The sequence below is a fragment of the Nyctereutes procyonoides genome, unplaced genomic scaffold (assembly GCF_905146905.1).
Source record: "Nyctereutes procyonoides isolate TBG_1078 unplaced genomic scaffold, NYPRO_anot_genome, whole genome shotgun sequence".
In the NCBI taxonomy this organism is placed as follows: domain Eukaryota; kingdom Metazoa; phylum Chordata; class Mammalia; order Carnivora; family Canidae; genus Nyctereutes; species Nyctereutes procyonoides.
This window is the reverse complement of record NW_026575112.1, coordinates 704,883-721,013: the sequence shown is the minus strand read 5'-3', so window position 1 is coordinate 721,013 and position 16,131 is coordinate 704,883. Positions and strand designations below refer to the sequence as shown.

The 16,131-nt window shown below is 36.2% G+C and overlaps 2 protein-coding genes across 2 annotated transcripts; both read right to left on the bottom strand.

Annotated features, from left to right (window-relative positions):
* Positions 1 to 1,017: 1,017 nt before the first annotated feature.
* Positions 1,018 to 1,950, bottom strand: LOC129514946 (olfactory receptor 5W2-like). Its single transcript, XM_055333638.1, has one exon. The coding sequence runs from the start codon at positions 1,948 to 1,950 to the stop codon at positions 1,018 to 1,020; it is 933 nt and encodes a 310-aa protein (XP_055189613.1).
* A 6,629-nt stretch (positions 1,951 to 8,579) lies between these two features.
* LOC129514885 (olfactory receptor-like protein OLF1) lies at positions 8,580 to 9,524 on the bottom strand. Its single transcript, XM_055333578.1, has one exon. The coding sequence runs from the start codon at positions 9,522 to 9,524 to the stop codon at positions 8,580 to 8,582; it is 945 nt and encodes a 314-aa protein (XP_055189553.1).
* Positions 9,525 to 16,131: the final 6,607 nt, after the last annotated feature.

The following is a 16,131-nucleotide window of genomic DNA, read 5'->3' as shown; positions in this document are numbered from 1 at the left end:
CATAATATACATATATGTAACATATATAATGTGTATATATATATATATATATATATATATATATACTGGCCACATACCATATAGTCATATAATTGTGTTAATAAGTTCTAATAAACACCCAAAAATGTTAGCCGGTGTTTTAAATTTCTTATTTATTTGTTTTTCCATTTTGTGTCCTAGAGTATATACAGGTGCTTTGGATAATGGGACTGAAATGCTCAATACTTGACAAACAATGCTCCCAATTTCATATAAGAAGCAGTGAGTTAATAAATAGAATTATATTAAAACTGTTTTTAAAGGAGATGTTTAAGATCTGAGACTCAGTATCTCTAGCCAATGAAGCTTTTATTTTACACTAGATTCAGATATTTTCTTTGGATAAAGCCCCTTGTCTTTATTTCATATTGAGTTTGAGATTTGTGAATTATTTGGTGCCTTGTTAAGTATTGTTGGTTACTTTGAATAGATTATAAGATTCATTAATATGGACACTACTAGGTGTACTATGAAATTTAAAGCACTTAAATACCCAAGTTCACTTAGTAAGCACACAGTACATCGAAATGTAATAAATTCATATTTGAGGGATGCCTGGGAGACTCAGTGGTTGACCCTGTAATCCCAGTGTCCTGGGATGAAGTCCCTCATTGGGCTCCCTGCTGGGAGCCTGCTTTTCCCTCTGTCTCTGCCTCTGTGAGTGTGTGTGTGTGTGTATCATGAATAAATAAATACAATAAAATAAAAGAAATTAATGTTTGAATGAACAAATGAACACATAAAAATCTGGCAAAATTAGAAAGGTAAGAAGAGTTTTCCACAAAGATAGAGTACCATATATAAACTCTAGACACCTAATAAAGTATATTTAGGTAACTGCAAAATTTTTGTGACAGAGCATTAAAACAAACTCATTTTGTTAAATTAAGGTTTTGAGACAACTTTCTTTCTCTTGTACGATGCAGTATAATTTTACAAAAACAACAACCATGATGCCTGTGTGTGTGGTATAAATATTTAAAACCACTTTTTAATTTTCAGTTTTTTCAGCGCTTCTTTCACATCCTTGTTCCGTAGGCTATAAATCAGTGGGTTTAATGTGGGAATCACAAGGGTGTAAAACAATGAGGTCATTTTATCTTGATCAAGGGAGTAGGAAGAGCTTGGCCGAAAATACATGAAGAGCATAGTTCCCTGGAAAATTGCAACAGCAGTTAAGTGGGAGGTGCAGGTGGAGAAAGCTTTGAACCTCCCCTCAGCAGAGCGGATCTTCAAGACTGATAGGGTTATATAACAATAAGAGATAAGAACTCCAGAAATGGTACTCAGTTCAATGAAGCCAAAAAAAATGAATAATGCCAACTCATTGATCTCTGTATCTGAGCATGAAAGGAGGTAGAGTGGAGGTAAATCACAGAAGAAATGATTAATCTCATTTGATCCACAAAAGCATAAGCGGAATGTTAATGTTGTATGTATCAGAGCATCTGCCATTCCCAGCAAGTAAACTCCAGCCATGAGCAGGGAGCACACTCTGTTGGACATGTTGACTGTGTAGAGCAATGGGTTGCCAATGGCCTTGTACCGATCAAAGGCCATCACTGCCAGCAGTAGACACTCAGAATCAGCAAATATACAGAAGATCAAAAATTGAAGGGCACACCCAAAGAAGGGGATTGATTTGTTTTTGGCTAAAAGGTCTACCAACATTTTGGGCCCAACCGCTGTAGAATAGCAGAGGTCACAGAAAGAGAGTTGACTAAGGAAAAAGTACATTGGTGTGTGAAGCTGGGAATCTATTATGATTAAAATGATCATTCCAAGATTTGCAAACAGATTAATGAGATAAACAACAAGAAATGTTGCAAATAGGGTCACTTTCATTCCAGGGTTATTGGTAATTCCCAAGAAAATGAATTCTGTCAAGGATGAGCAATTTCCTTTATCCATTCTTGTATATTCTTGTCTCAACTTTTGAGACAATGATCAAGAAAATGATAGATGCACATATAACTCTTCTGACAACCACAAAATACCTGTAAAGCAGAACACAATTTCTTTTTGAGATTGTCTTTTATACTCATAAAATTACTCGGTCTATAGTTACTCTTTAAAGAAGCGCTACTATCTAATATGGCAATAACAGAAAATATCTATGGTAGGTGGTTGAGGAACTTTGATCTAAATCTAGGTGTCATTTATGAGGTCTGTGACTTTCTATAAGCTCTTTGATTTCCCTGGCCATTATCTTCCTTGTGTCAAGGAAGATATTTGGATGAGCTAATAGATTATTACAGCTTCAAAATTATAACACCAATGTTAGACCAGGATGCAAGATGTAGGACTAAGCATTTTGTACACTTGAAAATGTTCCATGAACACACAAAAAAAGAGTAATTATTATATCCTTTCAATAACATGATTAGTTTAAAAGATTTTTTTTCTTTTAGTTTTAGAAACAATGACTATATTACACACTAATAGTAATGAAAATAATTATGTTACTGATTCTGGTCTGAGTTGACTTTAGCTTTTGCTGAGACATGAAATAAGCGTTATTGACCTTTCTCTGGAAATGTATTATTGCTTTGCCACAGTACTCACGACCTATTTGTGGAGTGGTCTGGTGCTGAAAAAGGAGTCTTTTCACCAAAGAAATGTGCTAAAAACAAAAACAAAAAAAAAAAAAAGTGAAAACAACAGAATGTAACACACACATTTGCATCTCCTTGGATTTTGAATGGACCTCTATAATATAAAATGGAAATAAGATAATGGCTGAGTCAGCTAAGTGTTTGACTCTTGACTTTGTCTGAGGTCATGATCTCAGGGTCGTTGCAGTCCTACATAGGTCTCCATGCTCAGCATGGAGTCCACTTCAGAGTCTCTCTCTCTGTCTTTGTCTGTCCCTCCACACCAACCCTGTTCTCTGGCTCTCAAAAAAACAAAAAACAAAACAAGAACAACAGCAACAAAAAACAAAAAAAACAAAAAGGAAAAGGAATTAAGATGAAGTACATCAAATGCTTCTGAATGATAACGGTTTGTGTATGTATGAATGTGCCATATATTTTCATGTGTATATGTCTCTGTTGTACCTGAGAATAGAAAGTGGACAATGGACTTGTTCTTTAGACTAAAGTGAATATGGCATGTGGTTCACATGAAAATGCATTTGTGTATATTGCTATTTGTAAGGTTGTACCTACATTATTTTTTAAAGAAAACAAAACAAAACAAAACAAAACAAACAACAACAACAAAAAAAAAACCACCTAGATTCACGTATATAATTACCCAGTGATGAAAGGAATAGAAGGCTGGTTGGTTCCTGTAAATCAACATCAAAGTAAAATAACCAAAAGATTATATTGTGAATACTAAGTTCAGATAGATCTTTTCAGTTTTGAAAAGAAAATATATTTGGTCATTAAATTGTGGAGTTTCTTTAAGTGAGTAAGCAGGAAAAAGATGCTTTTAGAAAAACACAAACCTTTTTTCCCCCTACACTGTAAGGATTTTTCCTTATATTCTATAAGTTGGAACCTTGAAGCCTACCTGGGATGAGCGGGTCTTCGGTGGCTATACAATAGGCAGCTGGCATTTTATTTTGGTAGATGCTTTGGGGACTTAAATCTCTGAAGCTACTGCCCTTAGGCTTTGATGTTACACAAACATGTCATTAATTATATTTCTGGTTCTGTGTACCCTCTGTGAATTCAGAAACAACTTTAGCAAGGGCTGAGCTTTAACATTTCACTACTGTCACCAAATCGATCTATGCCAGAAAGAAAACTTCAAATTATTATTATTATTTTCAAAGATTTTATTTATTTATTTGACAGAGGAAGAGAGAGAGAGAGAGAGAGAGCACAGGCAAGGGGAACTGGAGAGGGAAAATCAGGCCCAGCTGAGCAGGGAGGAACCCAGCACCCTGAGCCAAAGGCAAATGCTTAACCGACTAAGCCACACAAGCACTGCACCCCCAAATTATTTTTATAGTATGCTTCAGCTTCTCCATATTTATATCATTCTCCTCTAGTCAAAGCGAAAATCTAATGAAACCCAAGTCGACCCCTCCTTAATCATTTCTAGCACCTTTGGATTGTACATTTAGTTTCTTCTGTATTTGAAACATTCTCCTTCACATCCGATTTAGGTATGTTACTACAATTCAATAATACTTTATTTTTTTATTAAAGTGTCATTGAGTGCTGTAAAACTTACTCTTTCAGAGTATATAGTTTTTTTGGTTTTTAACATATTTTTAAGGTTGTTGAGCCATTACTACAGTCTAATCCCAAGGACCAATAACCAATTTTCTAATCTGCACACTGCCTGCTCTGCTTAGAAACAGCATTATATGGCATTTGTTAAGTGGGGTGAAACTTCTTTCCTCCAGCCCAATGATTATAAAGTTCATCCATGATTATGCTCGCATCAGAATTCTTTTTTTTTAAAGATTTTATTTATTTATTCATGAGACACACACACAGAGAGAGAGAGAGAGAGAGAGAGAGAGAGAGCATGCAAAAGACTGAGAGAGAGAGGCAAAAACACAGGCAGAAGGAGAAGCAGCCTCCATGCAGGGAGCCGGATGTGGGACTTGATCCCGGGTCTCCAGGATCATGCCCTGGGCTGAAGGTGGCACTAAACTGCTGAGCCACCTGGGCTGCCTTTGTGCCAGAATTCTGTTTCATTTTACGGCTGAATAATATTTCAGTTTCTGGATATAATACTTTTGGTTGATTCATTCTTCAGTTGCATGAACATTTGGGTTGTTTCTGCCTTTTGGCTATGTGAACAAACGTGCTAAAAGCATTCTTGTCAATTATGCCTTGCTTGCCAGGCTGCTGCTCATGAGGGAGCATATCTTCTTCCCACCCCCCACCACACATCATCCAGCATTTCATTGCCTTTAAGATTCCATCACCTTTTCTATACCTAGTATATACTTTACTGAATTATGTTCCCTTTGTTCATATAAAAAATATATAAGAATATATAAAATCTACTACATTTGAGACACTTCAGGAATAAGACCAACTTTTATATTTTGTGTTCTCTAAGCTTCTTAGTACAGGATTTGCAAAAGTAACTGCCCTGGGATGCCTCGGTGGCTCAGTGATTGGGCGCCTGCCTTTGGCTTGGGTCGTGATCCCAGGATCTGGGATTGAGTTCTGTATCAGGCTCCCTGCGAGGACCTGCTTCTCCCTCTGCCTATATCTCTGCCTCTCTCTCTCAGTCTGTGTCTCTCATGAATAAATAAATAAATCTTAAAAAAGTAACTGCACTAAATATTCATTACTGAGTCTTTTTAGCTATTTAAAATGAAAGATGATATGCAAAAAATAGTAATATATTGGATTTGGGGATTTTTCTATTTTTTGGATTTTTCTATTAATATAACTCATATATCTAAGGATAATGCATGTAAAAGAATTTTACCTAGATTCTGGTAATTCTAAAAAGGCAGAGAAAAAGAGGTAGCCCCGGTCTTAGTATTCCTAATGGCACACTAATGAAAAATTTGCTTCCTATCCTCACAATTTTAGGGGCTGTTGGCCTTTATTTAAAAAAAAAAAAAGTAGAGATGCCTACCTGGCTCAGTGGTTGAGACTTTAGCTCAGGGCATGAACCCAATCCTGGGATCAAGTCTTTCATTTGCCTCCCTGTGAGGAGCCTGCTTCTCCCTCTGTCTATCTCTCTGCCTCTCTCTGTGTGTCTCAAATAAATAAATAAATAGATTTTAAAAATAAATAAATAAATAAACAAACAAACAAATAAATAAATAAATCTTTAAAAAAAAATCTTAAACAGGGAACAAAAAGTGGTTCCAAAGAACTAACACCAAGACTGCATCTGGTCACTTTGACCTTATGCTACTTAGTCAACAGGCAAACAGTAGTTTCTCTACCATTTGAGGGTGATTGTTCTTAAAATAAGGGGAACAGGTGATTATTACTATAGAGTTAGGGTAATGAGGTGTGTTTCTGGAGTGTAAGAGAGCCTCTGGGGGTACCTCTGAGAACTCCCATGCCTGGTATTAAAAAGAGGATGGAAGGATGCCTGGGTGGCTCAGTGGTTCAGTATCTGCCTTCAGCTCAAGGCGGGATCCCAGGATCCAGGATCAAGTCCCATATTGTGCTCCTTTCAGGAGGATGGAAAACTTAAAGAGACCCAGATAAAATGATCTAGAAATGATACCTATATTGAGGGATAAAGCTTTGGGCCACTTCACAAGACAAAAAAAAAAAAAAAAAGACAACTGGGATGCTTCTTAAAATTAAAGGGGATACAGCAGAGGCTGTGGAGGAAAGGAAATTCTACGTACCAGCTATGATCATGTGGCCTGTGGGGAAAACAAGACTGTAGGAGTTATAATGTTGCTTTTCCTTTGTTGTGATATAAATATATTGACTAATATTTCCTTGTCTCCTGTTCCCCTGATTCCTAACATAAGATACAGTGAGAAGGTTTAAACTTTTATCTCAACTTTTTGCAAGTTACAGAGTATCAAAGATGTGTGACTTAGCCTGAAGGACCCTGGACCACTGCACAAGGATAAATTGGCACAAATACTTTACATTGCATCTTTTTTCTTTACATTGTATGCATGCATCTGTTAGCAAAAGTAAGCATACTTTTGCTGTTGTCTTATTTGAAAGTTGATTTTGTTTTCAAGATGCCTCTGAATGGCATGTTGAAAAAAGGGGTGGATTATTTGAGAACCTGCTGCCAATGTGGTTGTGGCTGAGAGCTGCATTTCCCAAATCTTCCCAGCTTGGTTTCGATTTAGCATTATTAAAAAGAGAAATTTGCATGAGGTTTGGGCATAAATCGCCTCCTTCCTTAATGTTTATAGTGGTTTTGTTTCTATTATCAAAATGCAGCTTCAATAATACAGGGCCACACCGCTTCAACACAAACCACAGAGGAAGGCCCAGTTAAGTGTGTGGCTTCGGAAAGTTCAGACTATGCTGGAGCTAAAATATAAATTCAGGCCGTGGAGGCAACCATGCAGTCTTGGGAATTTAGCAGGTGCCTGTACTCCCCAGGGATGAAATATAGGATGCTCCCGGTGGGAAAAGCAGTGTGGGCCATCTAGAAAGCTTTCCAAGTAACAGCAGCCCTGTGGACCTTGAAAAAATTACAATACCCTATAATTTTATATGTGTCTTCACTTGGAAATGGCTATATTTTCTCATAAATAGTGTAATATTTGGTGCCATGATTATTGAGCATCAAAGGCAGTGCTGTTTCAAAACTAAGAGTTTCATAAGCAGCTGGATATGTAATATTGCTCCATATACTCTCTGCCTAATAGATACTTGTGTAATTTTAGAGCTTAGCAAACATGAAAAGCTGTAAATAATAAATCATCTGATATGGCTTTGTGTGATTTTTCTATAATCTCAGACAAGTAAATCTTGCTAAGAAATATAAACTTAATATTTGAGTACTTTGGTGAGTGTGTAGCTGTGAGTGACTCTTCCCTTCTTAGCAAATGAAACAATCAAAATGCTCAGGAGAAACACTATTGGTCAGAAATCCAAAGACAAGATTCCTGCAGAAATTTAAAACTGAAAGTTATTCACACTGTGTCTTTTGTGGATTTTTGCAACAAAGAGTACACAGATTTAAACATACTTTGTAAACGTTGATATTTCCAGGTCAAAGCTTATAAATATTTATTATCATAGAGAAAAAATAATATAGTAATAAAAATAATGTACAGTAGAAAATTTTAATTGTGGAAATACACTTTGCAGGTACATGCCTCTCATTTCAGTCCTCAAATGTCCCACCAGGTCATGTGGGTTGATCTCTGCTTGAGGATACAGGTGATATATTGTAGGGCTGATTCTGTGTCTGAGACACCAAAGAAAGATGTTCCATCCCTCTAGTAATACTTTGGTGTTTAAAATAAAAATATAGACAGGAAGGCAAATAGTCTTCCTCGATATTGATCTATATTCTTCAAGGTGCTACTCAGACAAAGTTTCCAAATTACTTTGGAGTAGATTGGGTAGAGAAGGTTAGTTAGCATCATATTATTAAACTGAAGTTAAGAAAATGGATTTATTTTGTATTATTGCTTCCAAGACATTCCATGACATTCCATAACCATCTCATTGTACATGTACATTTCAATTAATGTGAGCTATTACACAAATATATGTACTTAACATCTATCAAGGGCTTAAAAAGGTGCAGGTATTATTTACAGCATAGTACTATTCATGTTTCATCCGTAAATCTACCATGTGAATGAGATACACTACTCACGAACAGACACATGCACACTGCTACACACTTTTCTGAGGTATTTACTATATCCCTTAAGACAACATGATAAAACACATTTTAGCATTAACTTCAAGCAAATAATCTTTCAATAGTAGTCTTATTATTTAGCAGCAATTTTGAAACTTTTAAATGCTTTCTTACATTGTGAATTTGGCTGTATGAAAAACGAGTGTTTGATAACATCCATTGTGTATCTGCTGGTAGGCATGTCACAAATTCCATTTAGAGTTTGTAACTGGGTATTTAGATGAATCCCAGAACCTTACAGCTCATGAGGAATCCACTTTTAACCTTACAGCTCTCTTAGCGGCATCTTTTACATCTTTATTTCTCAAACTATAAATCAACGGATTCAGCACTGGGATAATAATGGTGTAGAACACGGAGATAATTTTATCAGTGTTGGGAGAATACAGATAGCTGGGCCGTGAGTAAATGAAGAGAAGAGTCCCCTGATAGATGGCCACAGAAGTCAGGTGAGAGGCACACGTGGAGAAGGTTTTCTTTCTGCCACTGGAAGAGCGGATCCTCAAGACTGAGCGCAGAATGAAATAGTAGGAGATGACAATGACGATGAAGCAGATAATTTCCACTGAGCTGCCATATGTAGAGAGAAGCCACTCATTAACTGAGGTGTCTGTGCAGGATAGCTTAAGCAGGGGAGGGAGGTCGCAGAAAAAATGATTAATGACATTTTTATCGCAGTATTTCAGAATAAAGGCAAAGGATGTGTGAACCAGGGAACTCATGTTACCTCCAATGTAGGACAAGACAATCAACCATACACAGATGCCCCGAGACATCACAACTGTATACAGTAAAGGATTACAGATGGCAACATAGCGATCGTATGCCATGGCAGCCAGGATAAAGGATTCTGTATCAGCAAAAGCACAGAAAAAATAAAACTGTAGGGCACAGCCATAATAGGAGATAGATTTATTTTCTGAGAGGAAATTGACCAGCATTTTGGGAACAATGACTGATGAGTAACAAAGATCTGCAAAAGATAGGTTGCTAAGGAAAAAATACATAGGGGTTTGAAGGTGAGGGTCGGTCCTGATTAACATCATCAGTCCAATATTCCCTGTTAAAATCATACCATACAATGTCAGAAACATGAGGAATAGGACAATCTGCAGTTCAGGGCGGGTCGGAAACCCTAAAAGAATAAACTCGGTCACCAAGGTGTAGTTTCCATCCATCAATTCCATATTCTGTGTTGTTTTCTTTCTATGAGAATTCAAACATCCTATAACGGTATATTGAGGGAAACAGAAAAGCAGATATAATAATGTGGGTATTTCATTGTTGCGGTGAACAAACAAACAAGCAAGCAAATAAAGACTCCAAGCCCAAACGCCCTTTCAAATATAAACCTGAGAAATGTATTTCAGAATTTAGTAGCTATTAGGTCCCATGGCTGAGAGTTTTATCTTATTTGTTTGATGAATGACTCTATCTTCCATTGGACAGTTGGCTTCTGCATGTAGGGATCTGAATTTGCTTACTTTTCTTTGCCTAAATATTTCACAATAGCTTGTTCAGAGGATTAAAGAATTGATGGATTAATGGATGTACTGACGATGATATAAAGAGAAGAAGAATACAGCTATTATTAAACAGAAATTGACTTTAGAGTCTGCCTTAGAATGATGGATAGAGATGAGTTTGCTCTTTCTGTCCAGATTCAATAGACAGTGGTATGCTGTACTCTTGGCAGAGCAGATGGTGTGGTATAATGAAACATTCTGGTTATTTTTTAATTTAAAGTATAAGTGATAATGATGAAGTGAAAACAAATGCCAGGAAACATCATCTGCGAATATGTTTTTTGATAGGAAGGCGTTTAGGGTGACTCCACAAATCCTCTCAAGACACTAAACCAAAATGATTAATAATTTCTCCATCTTTAGCATTTACTAAAATTCTTGACTTCTAGTGAGTGCCTGATGAATATTAGTTGACTGATTGAGGAAAGTGGGCAAAAAATTACTCATAAGTTGTCTTGTAATTAAAAAAATATTACTTTATTGGCCTCCTCACTGATTATATCTTCTGTGCAAACAAAAATAGTTAGCTGCCATTTACTTTCATGCTAGTATAATTCAGGATGTTGAGTCTAAAAATTCTGCCAATGCTTTCTTCTGGGGTCTCTGAATTTTTCCAGGAGTGGAAAAAAATCAAACTCGAGCTTGAAATGCAAAAACTTTTCTCATAATCTTAAAAGATATGCTTGGAAATATTTAAAGCAAACAAGTAAAGTATTCAATGAGCTGTGTTAATATTGCCAGCAAGGAAACAAAATGTTTTTGGTTGTTCTCTCATTTATGTAAAGCATATCCTGTCAGTGATTGTGATGCGAACTTCATTTGTTTATGCCATTTAACCATTCAAACACCCTGTGGGGCAGGCACAGAGAAACCTAAGGGAACCAGAAGGATTAATAAACTGTCATGTTATTGCCTTGGACTGTGAATGAGATGTTGGACTACAATGGACTACAGTGGGACAGTGGTTCATTTATTCTTTTGTATGTTTTCAAAGTCATCAAAATATTTGAAAAAGACAGGATTTTACTCTAGAATTAATAAGAATTTGGTTAGAGTCTCGTCTTGGCCACAAGTGAGCCATGTGTCCTAGTGCAATTTAACATATAAATCTTCATCTGTATTATAAAAATGACAAGTATCTCACAAGGTTGCTGCATGGTTTAGAAAAATTTATCTGTCTGTCTGTCTGTCCCTATCTATCCATCCATTCATCTACCCATCTATGTATCTATGCTTCTATGTGGTCAAAATTTTACAGAGACTGACACATGGGAGGTAAACAGCAAGTATTAATTTCAATTGTTCCCCTGCTCTCTTCCTTCCTTAGCTTATGAGCAGCCCTAAGTGGCAAGGCTTTATTACTAATGGCTATTATATAATGGTTATCACATTCAATACAATATTCTAAACACATTATATAGAATTTGTCAGACACACACATACACAATAACAAAGTAAAAATGATATTAATGTGTGAAAACAAATGCCAGCAAACATCAGCTGTAAGTATATCTTTGACAGGAATTTCAGGGTGACTCCACAAATCCTCTCAAGACACTAAATGAAAATGATTAATCAGTTCTCTATCTTAGGCATTTATTAGAATTCTTGGCTTACTCTCATTGTCCTCTTTCTTTTTCAGATGAGGAAACTAAGGTACAGAGAGTTTGAGAGGTAAGATGTGAAAGAAATGAGATTGAAACCCAAGCTCCTGACCTCAAAACCTTGTGATATACTGGGTCTCTTAAAGCTGCATTTCTATTATTAATTTCATATTTTAGATATAAACATTATGAGTAATATGCCACGTCATTGAACCTCTCATTGATAGGTGTAATTCAAATCCAAGTGTGTTCCCTGCCAAAGCTCATGAGAGCAACCATGTGGTGGTTGGAATTTTAAGGAGGGGTGGCTATGGTGAGACAGGCTGAGCTGCAGATAGGTGCCGAAAGGGGGAAGAAATGCTTATATGTTTATAGAAAAGCAGGGATGTGTTCACGAGAACTTCTGATTGGTCACCTTTTCCATTTAGAGAGATGAGGGAGGCATGTGGGTCAAGGTAAGAGAAGATAATGAATCTTAGATTCTTGCTTCAAAAAGCAATGAAAAGGATTAAATCAAAATATTACGATTCAATTGTTGGTGGGAATGCAAACTGGAAAACAGTATGGAGTTAAAAATAGAACTACCCTACAATCCAGCAATTGCACTAGTAGGTATTTACCCAAAGGATACAAAATACAGATTTGAAGGGGTACATGCACCCTGATGATTATAGCAGCATTATCAATAATAGCTGAACTATGGAGAACACTCAAATGTCTATTGACTGATGACTGATGAATGGATAAAGAAGTGGCATTCATATATGTATGTAATATGAATAGGTTATATTCATTATATTCATATATAATATATGCATATATATGTATATATATGATGGAGTATTACTCAGCCATCCAAAAGAATGCAATCTTGCCATTTGCAAAGACATACTTAGAGCTAGAGTATATTATGCTAAGCGAAAAATGTCAGAGAAAGACAAATATTATAGTATTTCACTTATTTGTATAACTTAAGAAACAAAACAGATGAACATATGGAAAGGAGGGAAAGAGAAAAAAAGAGAGTGAGAGAGAAAAGCAAATCATAAAAGAGTCTTAATTGTAGAATGGAAACTGAGGGTTACTGGAGCAGGGAGGTGTGTGGAAAGATGGGTTCAGTAGGAGATGGGTATTACGGAGGGCAGTTGCGATGAGCACTGGGAGTTGTATGTCAGTGATGAATCACTGAATTCTAATCCAGAAACCAGTATTGCACTGCATGTTAACTGAAATTTAAAGAAAAATTTAAAAAAACTATAATTCTAAATTCTTCCCAAAGCTATAGCAAAATAATCTTAGTATAGAATATAAATTTTTAAAGATTTTATTTATTTATTCATGAGAGACACAGAGAAAGAGGCAGAGACACAGACAAAGGGAGAAAGAAGCAGGCTCCATGAGGGGACCCTGATGCGGGACTTGATCCCAAGACTTCAGGATCACGCTACCTGAGCCAAAGGCAGACACTCAACCACTGAGTCACTCAGGCATCCCTATAGAAAATAAATTAATTCAAACTATCAGCCAGTCATGCTTCAGTTTTCTTATCTGTAAGAAAAAAGCTTATTTAAAACAGAAGTATTTTAGACCCCTGTAGAAGCTATGTAAAAAAGAATGACCCAAGATAGATTATGCTGTGGGTATAATACTAACTGATGCGTGTGATTTCTGAACCATTTAGACACAATTCGGTGGTTCTTGCTCTCAAATCCACAAAAGCTTGTTTCTGTGCCATTAAAGCTAATCTAGTAACCACAGAAGCCACTTACCAAGGAAAGAGTTGTTTTCCAATTACCCACATGAATAATTTCACCAGCAGAACCACAGGCCTTTACATGCATTCTCATGTCCTTGGGGACCTAATAAATGAAGGATTCCAAACATGCTGATTTCCAAGGGGCACCTAGAGAACAATTAGCAGGTTATTGCTATTGTGAATTATTTTTCTAAAAAAGGGTTTGTAATTATAGTAGAAATTATTTCAGTATTAATTTGAATAGACAATTTTCATTATAGTAATATTATGGTTGTTTGTAATGACACCTGGAATCTTGCAAGAACCCCATTATAGTGGAGATTCTTTGGAATAGTTCAAATATTTGAAAATAGATCACTATTTAATTTTTTTCCAAAAACCTAATGGAAGCTCAAAAATTGTTAATTATTATTATTATTATTATTACCAGTACTGAAAATTGGTCATTTTTTCTCGTGTCCTAGAACCTGATAACAGCAGGTGCTTTCTGAGAAGATGGGAGGATTTACAGATGAGTATGTTTTGCCAGAAAACATAAATGGCAGAATCATCCCAGTTAGTAAGGACAAGCTCTCCTCAGCTAATTAGTCTCTCTCTCTCTCTTTTTTTAAAGATTTTATTTATTTATTCATGAGAGACACACACAGAGAGAGAGAGAGAGAGAGAGAGAGAGAGAGAGAGAGGCAGAGACACAGGCAGAGGGAGAAGCAGGCTCCATGCAGGTAGCCTAATGTGGAACTCCATTCCGGGTCTCCAGGATCAGGCCCTGGGCTGAAGGGGGCGCTAAACTGCTGAGCCACCCAGGCTGCCCTAATTAGTCTTATATACACATTATCTGACAGTTTTACTACAACAACGGTATTTAAAGGCTAGTGGTAATTAGCAGAACTCTGAATTTTTTCACAGCATAACATGGGTTTATTAATGACTCATATTTAAGAATCTTAGAGGGAATCCTGCTAAAACTTATAGCCAATGTAAAGGTCTACTTCTAATTCAGGATTGTAAAATGGCCAGCCAACTTCAGTTTAATTGTTTCTAAGGGCAAGAGTTTCACAACTTCAATTTATTGTGGGTTTTCTAATCTTTGAAAAATTCTCCATTAGAGTGAACTCCAACTGAATTTATTTTTCTACTTTATTTGCAGTGTGATCTTCTCATCTATATGCAAGCTGTATTGAAATTATTTTCTTTAGTGATTAGGTTGACGGACTATAAGCTAATAATTTAAGCAAAAATGAAAGTTCTTTTAGCATACATGGCTGTTATGGATTTTAACAATTGAAAAAAATTATTGTAAAAAAACAAAAATAAAAAATAAAAAAAATTTACTGTGATAATAATGATGGTAATGAAAAAAATTAGGAAATGTTTTAAAATAAATAATTTTAATAAAAATGATTTCCATATAAACTCTCCATACAAATTTACATTTTAAAAATGCAATTATTTAGAATTTCATCCATTAAAAGATAAAAATACCCATTCCCTTTCCCTATTCCTACCTTTCAAAGGTAGGAACACCAGTTGAGTGATATTTGACCCACAGGTGGAGGTCCAATTATTTAAGACTGTCTTAAAATGCACTAGTAATACTGCTTCTGTAGTAAACGTTTGGAATCTTGGTATAAGTCCTGGGATTTTACATTTTTTGGGGGGGGATTTTACATTTTTCATGATGATTTGAAATGTCCCTGCCATAGTATTCAGGAGAGCTAGAAGGCAAGGTGGAACAAAGGGAATCTTTCTTATAACTCATTTTTAGAGTGTTCTAGAAAAACACAGATGTTTCACAAATGGATACAGTTGAAATTTTACTTCTTAACATAAGATCTACTGGTATATACCAAGAATACTATTGGCTGTTAATTTTAGATCTTAGTTTGCAAAGAAGGCCCTACAGGTGATATTGCTTTGCTACATCTAATTGTATACTATCTGATACCAGAATTACACAGGACTTTGTAAGCAACTGATCAGATCTCTCTCATGTAGGAATTATTGAGAGGAGAATGAGATAATCGCTTCTTGGCCTTTTGGTTAAGATCAAGTGAGGAGAAAGAGATACAGTATTTACATAACTCAATATTCTCCATTATTTTCATAAAAATTTAAAAAAAAAACCCAGCTTTTCATTTGAGGTAGGATGTGATCAACCATAGTAGCTTTTGGTTTCATTGATAATTTTTTTGGGGGGAGAGGAAGGTAAATTAAAAATAACATATGGAACAGAAACTGTCTTCCATCATACTTAATCTGGAAACAGAGAACTACCTTAACATCTTCATTAAGATGACTTAGCTATTGGGGCATCTGGGTGGGCTCAGTGGTTGAGCACCTGCCTTTGGCTCAGGTTGTGATCCTGGATTCTGGGATTAAGTCCCATATCAGGCTCCCCAAGGAAGCCTGCTTCTCTTCTGCCAATGTCTCTGAATCTCTCTCTGTGTCTCTACTTTTTTTTTTTTTAAGATTTATTTATTTATTTATGATAGACAGAGAGAGAGAGAGACAGAGGCAGAGAGACAGGCAGAGGGGGAAGCAGGCTCCATGCGAGGAACCCGACGTGGGACTCGATTCCGGGTCTCCAGGAACGCGCCCTGGGCCAAAGGCAGGCGCTAAACCGCTGAGCCACCCAGGGATCCCCTCTGTGTCTCTCCTGAATGAATAAATAAAACCTTAAAAAAAGATGACTTAGCTATTCCTCTGTTTTTATTATCATGACTATATTTATCTAAGAGGGTTTGCCGGGGCTAATATTTTGATTGTCTGTTTCAATAATTTGAAGAGTCCACAGACTCTTCAATGGAAAACACCAACAGTGTACTCCTCAAATTCTTTGGATCTCTTGTCACAAAATCCTCCTTTTGTTTCCACAAACCTGATCGATTGTCTCTTGACCTCTAGCTAA

What these genes read in the sequence shown, in the direction of transcription:
- LOC129514946 (XM_055333638.1), bottom strand. Translation starts at nt 1,950, where the DNA reads ATGGATAAAGGAAATTGCTCATCCTTGACAGAATTCATTTTCTTGGGA.
- LOC129514885 (XM_055333578.1), bottom strand. Translation starts at nt 9,524, where the DNA reads ATGGAATTGATGGATGGAAACTACACCTTGGTGACCGAGTTTATTCTT.